A 15,452-nucleotide genomic window follows, 5' to 3' on the forward strand; every position below is an offset into this window, starting at 1 on the left:
CAATTTAATTAAGCAACAAATTCCAATTATTCATGAAGCACCACTAGAAATATTGGCAACGGTATGGCTAGTTTTTTTTTCGTTTTCCAAAGCGGCAGCAGAGAATTTTCAACTTTGCGATGTCATTCCCAGTGCTTTCTACATTAATATTAATATTTAGTATGGAAATTTCATGAGAGAAAAATCGTGGAAATTAAATTAAAATTTGCATGAAGATTTTTATGTCGAAAAAAGGAATTTTTATGGCTCTAGTTAAGTGAATATTAATTTATGATTTTTTGATTTACATTGCCCTGCTTTTTATGAACTCAATATAGATATATTTCTCTCTCTTTTTCTAACAGTACCACCCCATCCACCAAAAATTTTCAACGATCGGGGTGAACATATCCAGTCACGTGCAGGTCCATATGAAGAAGGTGGTGATTTGCATTTAGTTTGTGTGGTTACCGGAGGTATGTATACTATAGTAAATGTAATGTTGTTGTGTTGTGTGTATATATACATGTTGCTCGTTATAAGTTCTCCGATCCGCATAATTGAACGAATACATGAAACTCATGAAACATACAAAATTGCAGGAAAATGGTTTCAAATAGCAGCTATATATACATGTTTGGCAACAATTAACGTTTGTTGTTCAATTTTTTAATTTTTTTTAAACTATTTTCTGCGCTCTAATCGAATTCAATTTTTTCGAAACTAGGATCTCCCCCACCCACAATAACATGGTCAAATAATGGACAAATTTTATCCAGTACAATGGCCGACTATTCACCGCCATCTACACTGAACAGCAAGCTAATCGTACGAAATCTGTCAAGAATCCATCAGCATGCCTTATACACATGTCAAGCTAGCAATTTCCATAAAAAGGGTGTTTCGACAAACATAACAATTGAACTGTTTTGTAAGTATTTATCGTTTTCTATATCCTATCTCCTCGTATGTTCATCGCATCGTTTGTTTTTTTTTTCTCCATTCAATATATTGCTTGCACCCATTCATAACATTCATTTCGCATTTCCAATTTAACTATGTCGCGATGTGCTGTATTGTGTTACAAGTGTCACAGTTAAATGGTAAAAGAAAGCAATACGTGTTCAGGGCAAACAAAAAAAATCATTTTGTTCTTTTATTCATATGGAAATTCCATCGGAACAATATTGTCGCTCATGGGGAAAACATTTTTTTTGTTTGCTTTTGAATTTATAGTTTTCCTATAAATGGTAAAGAATTTCCAATTGTGGCTATCACTGTTATTAGTTTGATCTATAATGTTTTGAAAACGGAAAGCGATATTTCAGACGTATCGCTCTGTATTAGTAAAAACTGCCAAATTTTTTGTTTCAATTATCTACTAGTGTTTGATCTTTTATGATCTTTTATGATGTCAAAATTACTTAACTAGAAGAATAATTCAAAAATTACACTTCAGTTCTATGTTGTTGTCTCGTTTTCGCTTATGTGATAAAATAGAGTACACACTTGTCACTATCAGTCTCGGCAAGCCTCGTAATATATATTGCTTCGTTTATTTTAAACATCACGTTTTGCTATATAAGAGGACTAATAGCCGAAGCTCATTTTTTGTTTGGTTGTCATCGTCATCGTCACAAGATCACTATCCCAAATAGTTCATTTAGCAGATCACAATGTAGGTGCCCCTTTTATTTTCAGTGCATCATTTGCCCCATTGGTAATATTACCAGTACCTGCTTTTAAATATATTTTGACCTGTGGGAAATTTATAGCCCTTGCCAAAGTGAGTCAAATGCACTTGTTTGAATGTGTGCGCTCGTATAATATCCTCGTGTGAAATTATACCACTCGTTCTGTCTTCAGCTACACTCGTTCCACGGACGTTCACACTCAGACAATCCACGCCATTAGTCGTATATATTTATAAAGCTTGAGGTAAAGTTTCGCACCCGTGAAGGAAAGTCTCCTTTATCTCACGTTTCTGAGTAAAGGATATTGAACTCATTTTTACTAACCCTGTAAGCCTAACGCACTTTCATTGTAAATTAGAACCAACACCGTCTAAAGTCAACGAAAATCTCGAAATAGAAAAGCATTTGCAAGTTCTTTTTATATTCAATTTTTTTTGTGTTTATGTATTAAATTACACGAGTAATCCATAAATAAGTTCTAATCCAACCCTCTTCATTTCAATATAGAAATTGTCATTTAAAAAAAAGAGTGAAAAGGATAATGGAATTCAACAGAATTCAACAGAATGGCTTTCGGCAGAAATAATAAAAATTCAGACATTACCATTAAATCCATTAAAAAGAAAAACTTTGCTCATCCCGTCGTTGTCCTCGTCGGTCGCAGTAAAGCGAACCGGAAATAATATTAATTATGACTTATTTTCCAGTGCGCCCGCTCTCTGTGGAAATTGTATTTAGCAGTCAACCGCTATCCGCTGACCGTGGATACGACATCGAATGTATGGCAATTGGATCGAGACCAGCGTCGAAAATCACCTGGTGGATGGGAGGAATTGAATTATCTGGACATACACAAACGGTTTGTATTTTCGATTTGGTATTCCTTTTGAAAATTTATCGTCGATTTAACTCTATCAATTTGAGTATATACACGTTTCGAATGACAAGTTACGTGTGCGAGCTTAAACAAACTTACACCTTTCTGTGATGCATTTCGTCGATGTAGCATTTACCCAACGGGCTGTCAATTTCCATATTTTTGACGCATCATTAAAAAAATATTGATGACAGCCTCAAACACACAAATATGCATACGGAATATTATCATGTCAGGGAAAGGTTTTAAATCGACAATACAAGCGAAGTTTTTGAAGAAATTTTGATGTGGAAAAATGGAACAAAATTGTAAAAGTTTTCTATTGGTGGGTCTGTTATCCATTCTGCTAAATGACATGTCTAATGGTTGACAGAAAATCTGGTACTTCAATAGTTTTAACATACATTCTGAAATAGGTTTGTTCTAAGCGCAACATCAAATTTGTCAATCGTCATCCACAGACAACATAACTAAACAAAGTGTTGAGAAAATGTATGGAAAAGCGTTGAGGTTATGGCTCTCTGTGGATGACGTTTGACAATAAACTTCACTTTGCACCTGTACTTGGAACAGATCTATTCCAAGTAACGGTGAACACAAATTTTCACCTCACATTGCCTTGGAACAACTCTATATGATACAGTTACATCCACCGCCGTCGTCGTCGATAACAGCCTTGTTTAGTGACTGACTATTGCCTTGGTACCCTTTTTAAAATAAAAATTGCTTTTGAACCACCAAATTGTTCAAATCGATATGAAAGTTATTTTTGTTCCCACTAATTTATTCGTGTAGATGCAAGTCCCTGAGAATTCCTACTGTAAAATTACTGGTGGAATAGTTGTGTTGCTTGGAACAAAAATGTAAAAGTACTGTTCGCAGGGTGGTTTCATTTTTTTTACAGCGTGATTCTTATTCTTGTAACTTTCACTAATGATCAATAGATCTCTTTGGTTTGTGAAATTGATGTCAGTACAACACAGTACAGGGGATTACTTTGACGATTTTGTGCGCAAACTAATAATAGCCTCACAAGAGCGGAATTTTATTTAAGTTCCCGACAAATGAAGCAACAAATAAAAAGAAAAATTGGAACCATTCAATGTTTCGTTTGCTTTTGACTTCAAATATAAACATTTCTTGGTTCTTAAAACTGTTAAATTGTGGTGGCTAACCGCACACACTTAAAATTTCATTTCAATTATGATTCGCTAGACTTATTCGTGTGCAAATCGGTATAGTGTTCGATAGAGCACTGTATCGAGTACCACTGTCGCCATGACTTTATGAGAAATGGTATTTTTAAACTGCAAATTAAAGCAAAACGCTCGGCAAAACGCCGGAAGACGTACTTAATTTTCTCACAGATCGAAACATTGGTCGAAATGTCTTACTTGTTTAATTCACTTTTTCATTAGCATTTTAATCGTTTTTTTTTATATTTCAAAAACTACCGCTGTTTGCGAAGTTGACTGTACTTAGTTTGCATACAAAATTGTGAAATGCGATCGCTCTGCGTGGTTAAAATTTTGATCTATATTAGCAGGCGGATGTCTACAGCCTCTAGTCATTCGAATGCTTTGAGCCAGAAACTTTTTTTTTTGAAAAACTTATTCCTAATTTTCCATGTGTTTCCTAAATTTTTCCAACTTTTCCGAAATTTTTCCACATTTCACGAATTTTTTCCAATTTTTCCGAAAATTTCCAAATTTTCCGAAATTTTCCAAATTTTCTGAAATTTTCCGAAGTCTTTACAAAGAAATTCAATTTTTGGCCTACATATTCTTAAAATCGAGTTTTAACCGTGAAGCCACGATTACACATTTTGCCCGACATTTTTGGCCAAATCACGGTTAAAAATCGATTTTAAGAATGTGAAGGCCAAAAATTGACATTTGGATGATAAGGTTATTTTTCCAAATTTTCCGAAATTTTTCCAAAGTTTTAGTTTGACTCTTCGAACAAAGCTCATTTTTGATGGTAATCGGTTTTCTGCTTCATGTAAATGATTCCATAGACTATTCGGGACTCTTCGGATTCGTTCATACATCTTCAATGCTCCTTCTTCGCAAAGAAATTTAATGTTCGTAAATAATTGCATAGCTTCAATCGGAGTAAATTTTGTTCCACCAGATATGATTCTTAAAGCCTTGTTTTGGACTGTATCTAGTTTTTTCTTTGTTGATTTGCTTGCACAAATCAATAATTCGTGTCCAAACGTTAAAATGGGGAGTATGTATGACTTAAAAGTTGTTGTTAACGTGTCTTTCGAGGGACCCCATTTTGTTCCTGCAAGTCGTTTTAGAATTTTCAATCTGTTTTCTGCTCGTTCTACCCTTTCATTCACATGTTGATTTTGATTCCAGTTTTTCCAAATTTCTAATTTTTCCTAAATTTTTATAAATTTTGCCAAAAACATTTTTTGTATTTAGGGAAATGTGGGAAAATGGAAGTAAATATGAAAAAATCTTTTCGCAAAAATATTCCCCGGCTTGAGCGAAGATACACTCACAAATTGCGTCGCATAAAATCTGCAAAATGCTGATACGGAACTGAAACATCGACAGTAATTGCCAAATTCCTCACAAAACAAACTATAAAAATATTGAACGAACACTTCCATTAATTAATCTAAGAAGTCAATTTGACAGGATATTCTTACCGTAAATAGAAGTCTTGACTCATCCCCCCTAACACGTTAAGCCTAAACCCGATTCTACCGAAAATGTTTTGAAGCAACATTATCCCTCTAAAATATCGATGTTAATTATATTATATACATTTTACACCGTTCCCGTTCGATATGAGCACAAGCTTATTGTAAGTATGCTACAATGCAAAATACATACTACACAACTTTGGTTAATTAAATTACGGAAAAAAAGACGAAGAAATTAAATCGAGATAGATAAACCCTTGTCTCTTCGTCGTTTGTTTTCATCCGGCCAAAGTATACACATAAAATTTATCCCTTCGATGGATCCTAACTTTAATATTAGCATAAAAACTCTGTTGCCAAACCTACACTTCAATCTCATAACAATTTCCGTTTTTTTTCTGTGTGTTGTTTCCTCGTAAACGTATCGCATATTGTTTTGCTAGGCATTCCCCAAAATTTTAAGATACACAAAAACTTTTCTTCGGCCTCGTCACAAAACCCCTTTTTATTACAACAAAAAACCCTTCTTAACCCGAAATACCCAGAGCGTTCTCTATCTACTTCTATAAGCTCATGAAAATAAAAATAATAAAAAAAAACAACAGAGAAAGTTTAAATTCATTTATTCATGGATAATATTGTACATGTCAATGTGTCTCGTGCGGTATACGGGAAACATCAATTGAAATACACCGTCTGTAATGACTCATTTAAAATTATTAAATTATTGTCACGTATAAAATGGAATATGTGTTTCAGTATTAAAAACCCAGTCAGTTGCTGCGGATATGTTCGTTCCATAAAATTACATTGCTGTATCCTGGCACAATAATAATTGTAACATTTTGCTATAACCTCTGCGACGGCATAGACGAACACACAATGCCGATGTCGTCGTGTGTAAGGCGAAGCCCATAAAGTTCATAAAATTTTATTGTCAAAACAAAACTAATTCATTTCAAAAAGCGTCAGGCCCTTGTCTTCGTTTTCCATTTTCCGTCTATAATATACACAGCGATTCCTATCCCCCCAGCCAGTACATAAAATTCACAAAACAAAAACGAAAGCACCCTCGGTTCGCATGTCGTAATCATACCTAAACGCATTTAAAATACACCTTATTTTTATAATTATGTCTCTTCTTCCGTGTACTATCTGTACGTATATTCGTAGATTATACCATTGCATATTAATAAATGCGAATATATCTTCATCGTAGTACAACACCTTTGCGTCAAGGCAAGTCACACAGAACGTAACACATATAAAAACCGGTGAGACCCCAAATATATATACTCAGAACCGAAAAAGGATGTTTCTCCTCTAATATTAAATGAATTTTCGTAACACACGAAAAACGAAATGACGACGACGACGCACACAGATGATACCTTTTCTAACCCAGAAGTAATACACCATCGTGTTCCGTTTCGAACCAAAACGTGGATGAAAAAAAACCCTTTTCCGTGATAATGGCATATGTTTCCTTGAATTACACAACCCCATTTTATTAGTGTGTATATGTTTGAACATTAAATTATTAACCTCTGTTTTCATATTTCTTCTTTAGGTGTCAGCAGATGGGAATATTAGTACATCTACATTACATTTTACACCCACAAGGCAAGATAATGGGAAAACACTTGTTTGTCGTGCTACAAACGAGCTAGTCAAAAGAGGAATGAAGGAAGCATCCATGAAGTTAAATGTTTGCTGTAAGTACATTTTATATTTATATTATATACGTATGCTCTCCACCGGTACCAGTAACTAAATATTGTATTATGTTCATATTCATTTTATGTCATCTTATATACTTATCTGTACATGTTTATAATGGATGAGTGTATACATATATAGATGCCTGTCGGTATCAAAAGTTCATTTTTTTTCTTCTTAGAGTACATAACGTTGAGCGAGTGCCTACAACATATATCTTTAATTTTTCTCCATTTTCATATTTTATGAGATTTTTATTTGGTGTAAACGAAGATTTGTGTGTACGCGAGAGTGAAACGTTATTTTATTAAGATTGTGAAGGGAAAAAGACTAGACTTGTTTATGACATGACGCTTTTTATGGAGAGACAAAACGGAATTGATGAGATGTCGAACGATGATAATGTCGGTTATTATTTTCGTTAAGATCGAGAATTTCGAGCGTCGGTGATAAACACATTTTTTTCTACTTCTTATTTATAACTTAATTCATTTTTTACATTTTCCTAAATTGACTGTAGAAGATGGTGATGTTTTTTTTGTTATTAATATGCTCGATTATGTGGTAGGAGCAATAATTGAGACATTCCGGAGGAGTGGTGAATGTTTGGGAGTATCAATCATTTGTCGTCAATTCTCTTCTCTTCTTGTGGAATGAAATAATTCTTTTTGAACAATTTCACTTATTGACAACGAAAATATTTATGAGGAGAAATCGTCGCACTCATGACTTGAGTTTAGTATTGTACCAAGACAGTACTTCGGATATCATAGTAGAAAGAAACCATTTTTTCCAGCTACCAACAACCAGTCCTAAGATTCCTTTAACTGACGAGTGCAGAGAAAATAATCTTTTTCGAATCAACACATAACTCGACAAAAACACTAACACAATTATCATATTTCATCAATAACAATTGGACTTTAATTAAATTTTAGTGAAAAATGACTTCTTGGCACCTCTTATCTTCCTAAAATGTTTATCATTTTCAGTTGAATCTTTCTGGAAGGGGTTCTAAAACCTTACCTGTTTTGCCAGTTTTTTTTTTGGCGTTATCAGTCATATGATTTTAAAATGCGTAGTAAGAAGCCGAGCGAAGCGAGATTAATGGCTTTTTTGATTATATTAATTTGAATTGGGGCCTTCGGGCATTCTTTCTTGACGCACATAGTAGTCAATCAGAGAAATAATAACGGAGAGGCAGCAGCAACGCCATCTGTTAATATTTATCTGGTTTCAATTCTGATTTTGATATTGTTTTTTATTGACTGCTGTTAGATTATTCAAGTTGCAAGTCGGCTTGATTTTTTTAATTAGTCGTTTCAATTCTTTTACTGGAATCTGGAAATCTCACAGGTTATGGGCCCAGAACGCTTCCACTGCGTAAAACGTAAAATCTTTATCATGCAGCTCATTATAATTATCGTGAAAATATAAGAGTAGAAGACAACGAGAGTGTCTTCCACTTTATCCTAATACTATCTACATTTTTGCACATTTGCACAAAAATTAGCCATCTTGGTTTGATAGTAAAAACTAGATTTGAAGAATGTTTCTGCCACAAATATGTCACTAAGTTCTATGTGGCCCATTTTATTTACTGACATTACCTTCATGGCCGGTATTGCCACAGTATTGCAATTAGAAGCCGTAACCTCCCATTCGTCGGCTCTAAACAAGCCCTAAAAAGTTCAGCCCTCATTCCATACAGTCCTTATTAATAGTGGGGGTGCCATCAACATGCAAATATGGTGGTATGCACTTTGTGCATTGCAGGAAATGTTTTTATTCATATCTCAGTCTTTCAGCTGAATAAAAACTTTTTGTTTAAAAGAAATTCATAACAACATTCTCTTGTCTGTCGCTTCGATCCAACAATCATATGAATGAGAAACAAAAGCTCCATTCATGCATCTGGCTTTCACAGATTGAATGTTGTAAACATTAGAATGACATTAAAAGGGCTATTGAACGCTCTTTATTCGTTTCGTGACATATTTACCTAGAATTGAGTCAACATGATTCGTAATAAAGGATGCAAGTGAGTTTGAACTTTTATTTTAAAAATTTTTGCGACAAGAGCTCCTGGCATATTGAGTTCGAGTTGAAAGTTTGATAACAAACTTCAGTTCGTTACATACTTTTAAATCAAATTGCCAATTACGACACTGTAATTACGGCTCGAATTTGGTATCGAAATGTTAGTCAAAGGCTTCGAGTTGATATTATTCATAATAACGTCCTTTGTCATATTAAATCTGATATTTCCATTGTCTACAAAATAAAGGCCGTAGTACATGACACAGATTTCATGTTATAAGTTTAGGAAAACATAGGACGTGAGGGGACGGGGGTCAAAAATCAATGAAAATTATTGGATATCATTCATGATTCCCTCTTTACTATGATTTTAATAGTAAAATCATGTCTCAATCGTCTCATTTTTGTCAGAATTTTTGAGTATCATGCAGTTTAGATTTAAAAAATAGCTTCGCTTCACATCCCTGTTTTCAGTGTCTTGATCAGTTTTCACGCAATGTTACTTCGTAAAACATTGAAAATTCGTTAACTTCACTGTAAATTTTACAATGACATGCAATATCATTGTTGTAATGAAATGTGACTCATTGCGTAAAAATATTTCGATTCTGATTCAATACATGTATGACATGTACCAACAGTCCTTCGCAAAGGTTCTATTTGCATTGGGAGTTCCATGCTGTTGGTCTCGATGATTGACAGTTGGAGCAGATGCCACTTCAGATGATGTACCAGCATTGACACAAGGATCCATTGGAAAGGTTCGGTTTTCATCGGGAGTTACATTTGCTGGATACGATGTCCGATACGATACGATGCACCTGCTGATCCTGTTACGCTCAATGGTTCCACATCCAAGTTGTGAATTTTGTCAGTTTTACTGTCACCGGGAGATCCAAGAATGGATTGGTTCGGTGCCTGTGAGATGGTTTTTCTTATGAAATAGAACGTGGGCCGTAATGCCATTAGGGATTTTGGAACCATCATCCACGCGTTTGGAGATTGTTCTCTGATTCTTTTCGTCCGTGTGTTGAGGTTATGTTTTCTTCAGTCGATTAATCAATTCCAGCGGGCACGGGGAACCCAATTAATATTTCTTTGCTTTCAAGATACTAAAGAGTTATCATTTAATCATCAAAATAAATGTTTCTTACACAAGCACGAAAAGAATTGACTTTTCGTTACGAGTACGTTCACTACTGTAAAATCTCGTATTACCAGTGAATTTCGAAAGTATAAACAGATCTTCATTTATCTGCTGACATGAACTACGTTCACAGATTTCCCAATGGTTATAAAATATTAAAGCAGAGTGAATTGCGATATAGATTCACTATACCAGAGTTTACAAAAACGGGATGTTTGGTTTAAAAATAGCCTATTTTAGCCTCACTAATGTACACATTCCTTTCAAAAGATATTCACCTTCTTTTGCCATAAATTACACATTTTTTGCTGCTTTATTTTCGAAAAATTAATTTTTTTTATTCTTCTTCTCCCACACCCGTCATTTACAAGGCAATGGTTGGTTGTGTTCTTGACGCAGTATCAATTTTTTTTATGTATTTATTACACAGTACACAGCCTTTACAGACATAACCACTTTCCTGATACACTTTTCCACTCTACATATCTTTGCACAACACACAGAGGGAGTGTAAAACTGGAGTATGTCTAAGTGGCTAGGATGAAAATATGTGTGGTGCGGATTTTTTTTGCTCCATGCCTTCATTCTCTTTTGTCAAGTTATTGTGTCTGGTTGTTCGAAAAAATAAAAAAGCGACAAAATTTGCCATGAATAAACGAAAAATGTGTTTTATACAAATAAAAATGGTTCGTTTAGATTTTTAATATCGGAGAGGTGACAAGGCAAGCATTATTTTTTATGTTGCACAGTATCGTCACGAAAAAAAAATAAATAGAAGAAGCAGAAGACGACGAAAAAAGTCAATAAGGGAATTGACAACAAAATGAATATATTTTGTGTTAGTACTGGAATTTTTGTGCTGTAAAGCTCAACATATTTACGGACAGTGTGTTTGGGGTATTATGATGGATGGAGGGCGAGATGTTTAGTCAGATAAATCGGATGTTTCATGGAAATATCAACGTTAATACAATTTTTATGATCATCTTACTTCCATTTCTCTCTTTGTCATTCTGATTTTATTAGGTCTGTGCCAATCAGACTGGTTTTAAAAAATTACGATAATGCTCCTCGAGGAGCGGTCAGGAGGAAAATCTAATACAAACCTAAAGTATTTCGTATTGTTGATACAAGTAATTGAAATTGAAAAATTTCTCTTTGGAGGGTATATAAGTTTCTAGGAAAATATTTCCATCGATTTGTTGATAATAAAAAAAAGTAAAATGGAACTGGAATATATTGGACGGTCGTGAAACTATTCAAAGTTTCATTTTTCCAATCTTGAACTCACAACTCAAGAATTGTTAATTTAAAATTAAATTTTCAAATAACTATTGTACAATATTGGGCTTTTTGATTGTCCTGTAATCCGTAGCATTGGAAACGAAAAATTCAATTAAAAATTGTTTTATTGTAATTTCTTTATACTATGCTATACATTCACGAACATTTAATAGTTCAACTTCGCAAACTTTAAAATTGCCACAATTGTGGATAGCTAACGATTTAATGCGCTGGGCAAAAAAAAAGAAAACGAAAAGGAATTACAAAGGAGGTTATACTGGTAGCTTTGGTCCTTTATTTATACTATAAGCTGTATATATAAATGGACTGTTACTACTGTTATGAACACTTCAACGCTAAACTTTGGCTATCCTGTGCTCTCAGTTTTTTTTATTATTTTTTTTTTTTGTTCAGCTGCTCAGCTCTTTTGTACTTGAATGAACTTTTCATTAGCGTTCCTTTTCCTTTTTCTTCTTCTTTTTTATACTTTTTAGTCGGGTATTAGTTTTATCCAACAAAATACAAAAAAGAAAAAGAAAAATGTTCAATGAAAAAATAATACAGTGAACGTGTTGACTACGCTGACCTTGTCAAGACGAAAAAAAAACTCGCAAGTATTCATTCTGGGCGCCATGATAAAAATCAGTCACAAAATTAAATCCTCATTATAAATTGACATGAAAGCCCTGAGAGAAAAAGTACCAAAGCTTCGATTAAGCTTCGATTTACTTAGAGTCTAGAGAAAGAAGGTATTTTAAGTGGAGGATTTGATGATTTTTTTATTTCATTACACACACTGACAGTACCAATTTGATCCATTCCACGTTCCATACGAGACTGATTATAGATTCCCCATAAAATCAATGAGTGAAAATATATAAAATCACCAAACAGATAAGGATTACTACAGCTAGAAGACAGATGCAGATATATCCAGATATAGCATCCCACCTGAAAACTGGCAATAGATGAAGCCAAAGCTCAATTCACGGTGATTTTATGTTACCGTCAGATTCCATTTTATTTATGTTGCGATTCTTTTATATGTTCATTTATTGGGATTATTGATTTTGAAGTTGTCGTATGACATGCTCATGTCGATAACAAAATGGCATTAGATTTTCTTGTATTTCGTCTTCATCCATTATGTGTTAAATCCATTAGTAGTCATCTGTAATGTTGTTGTGATGTCGTGATGATGTATGTCGAACTGTTAGTCGGTACATGTACGGTATAATGATTTATAATGTTCAATATTTCAATCAATGTCATTCGTCAAATTATATGTTTGTCATGCAATGTATCATCGTAAGTTCTAAAAGGTTATAACATACCTGGAGCGCTAAACTTTGTATGGTTTGGTTATGAACTTCTAACATTTCTCTGGAGAAATGAAATGTCGGGATGTAGAGCATACCTAATTAATCCTAATCCTAATTAAATTCTATCGGTCCGAGTCGAATATCTAAATATTTTAAGAGATTGTCGCAAGTTGAATACCACGAGATATTAACGACTTGAGTAAATTCTGTGAAAGGGTAAATACCAATGAAACAAGGGTAAATATCAATATGCATTGCAAACATTAAGTACATACAAAGTAAATGTCAAGAAATTTCGAGGAAATAGAGAAAATATCATTGCACGGTAGAGGTAATTGTTCAAAAATTGCAATCGGTAGACTCAATTCTCCTATCAGACATAGTTTATAAGGTTTATTAGGAAAACCTAATCGTAAATGACTAGTCTAATACGTCACATATAATAATACTCAATCGTGATTCTAGAAATATCAACTACTAGCGACACCTACGTTCTAATAGGTTAATTATACGATCTATAACTCACAATTCTCTAAAAATATGGGTATGCACAACAAAACCCATTTGCGGCTTAGGTACTTGGTGCTTTCCTGCCTATCTTAGCCTATCCTATACATAATGTTACACGATTTTGACGAGTCGATTTTATTACGCAAAGTTCAGCTCATGGACGACGTCGGAAAAAGAGACTATATTTGCCGTTAGCCACAAAATAAAAAAATCAATGAAGTAAGGTCCATGTTTTCTTTAATGCCGCCACTTAGTAAGTCCTAATGTGATATATCGTTCTACCGTCATTGGATTCGTTGGGTGAAATTTTCATTAGAAATTGCATGCAATGTTTAACAAAAACTTTGAAAAGCCAAAGTACATGAATAAAATGAAGCCGATTCTAATTCAATAAACATACATTTCGAACCGAATTAAAGCGACAGACGTCTGTACGTACAGTATACCCGTACTCATTTCCCATAACATCGCTGATCAATTTCATCGTAAACCAGAAAAGCATTTCAATGTTCGGTTTCTTTATATATGCAAAACTGAATTTTAATTTATTTCTGTTTCAGTTGTACCAACGTTACTGCTTGATCTTGGTTCAAATTTAAATCCGGAAGACATTGAGGAAGGAGATGATGTCTACTTTGAATGTAAAGTACATGCAAATCCAGCTGCATATAAAGTTATCTGGAAACACAATGTGAGTACTTAGAAATAGAATGCAGGATTAAACATAGTCGTAGATTATACTCGTTTAAAATACTTTTTTTTTAGCGGAGAACCGATTGTTATGAAAATATTTTTCCTTTCTTTAACCATGCAAAAGAGAATTATAAAAAATTAAAAATGTGTATCGTGTTTAAACAGAGCTTAAGCTCTGTGTTTTAATGCATTCCGATTTCGTTTTTTATTCGACATGAAAAAGTGTTATTAAAAAGGAAAAAAATCCTCTTTATCATGCAACGCTATTATTATGAAAAAAAGAATCGTTTGTAGAGATTGTGACTGGTTTAAATTAACATGCTTTTGTTGTGTCGTATATATTTTCGTCATTCAATAAAACTGAAAAGTGCAAGTACCTACACTTTCTTTCCCCCACCATGTGGAAAAGCATGTATATAAACTAAAGAACACAAACAATTTGTACACATCCATCGTCGGTAATGAAGTTTTGAAATATACAAGCGGTGATAATGGGTTTTGGTAATAATAAATCTGAATGTTTTAATTACCACTTTATCAATGTGTTGACACATTCGATACCTGTCACGTCATTGTTAAATTTTGATAAATAGAAATATGTTCTTCTTAAACGTTATTAGGAACAGTACAGATGTAGTACTGCATTAATCTATCAGAAACTGCTAATTATGTGGTTGACTTTATTTTCACACAAATAAAAACGGTAACCTCCGGTCAGTATAGGGTTATGTGGTGAAAAGTGCACTTAAACAAATGAAGTAGACGATTTTTTAACAAACACTGGTCTAAATAATAAAGGTTTTTAAATCGAAGAATAAATCGATGGATAAATTTGGAACAAAAGGAGTAACAGATTCAATGATATACATAGAGCTATGGTCGCTTTGCATAGCTTTTTAATTTATTCATCTAGGGTATGAGGCTTCTTAAAGTACTCACAATACAAGAGATATGACAATAGTTATTTAAACAAAAACCAAGTCATTGGCATTAATATGTGAAAAAATGTTCCAGATTTAGCTTTCCTAACCAGTCTGGCATTGCTAGTTAATTCACTGACATGTCAACGTTGTGCTTAAAAACGTATCAAAAGAAGTAAAGATTTCGTCTTCACTACGCGATACGAAAACAACAGTAAGAAATTTGACTATTTTAGGTTGGATCGATTAAAATTTTAAATTTTTTTACAAAACACTATGCAATTCCATGACCGTCATTATCAATTATCAAGAAGAACTTTTTTTAATTTTACGTTTTACAGTCGAGAGAAATATAGATTTCGGGATTTTAAGAGACATCATCATTTTCTTCGTTTTTCTGTATTCTCTCGTTTCTCATATTATTTCAAATGACAATTGAGTGAATTAAAGAAACGATGATATCTCTAAAAAACATAGCTAACGCCGACCCGTACGAAACACCTATTCGTATCAAAAGCCTTTAATGTGAAACTCTTCATTTCTCTTACTTCATTTTCTTCTCTGCTGAAAAACTATTCTCCCTTTAAAATCACTTACATTATCCACTC

At 33.6% G+C, this 15,452-nt stretch overlaps 1 protein-coding gene across 4 annotated transcripts in view; it reads left to right on the forward strand.

Moving 5' to 3' along the window:
• LOC119078061 (synaptogenesis protein syg-2) overlaps positions 1-15,452 on the forward strand; it is a 162,278-nt gene that overhangs the window by 78,652 nt on the left and 68,174 nt on the right. For all 4 annotated transcript variants that reach the window (XM_037185496.1, XM_037185495.1, XM_037185497.1 and 1 more), the window contains exons 6-10: positions 345-455; positions 707-910; positions 2,381-2,532; positions 6,780-6,924; positions 13,792-13,922. In XM_037185496.1, the coding sequence (XP_037041391.1) occupies positions 345-455; positions 707-910; positions 2,381-2,532; positions 6,780-6,924; positions 13,792-13,922 (743 nt within the window). The remainder of the gene's footprint in view (positions 1-344; positions 456-706; positions 911-2,380; positions 2,533-6,779; positions 6,925-13,791; positions 13,923-15,452) is intronic.

The sequence above is a fragment of the Bradysia coprophila genome, unplaced genomic scaffold, assembly GCF_014529535.1.
Source record: "Bradysia coprophila strain Holo2 unplaced genomic scaffold, BU_Bcop_v1 contig_24, whole genome shotgun sequence".
NCBI lineage: Eukaryota > Metazoa > Arthropoda > Insecta > Diptera > Sciaridae > Bradysia > Bradysia coprophila.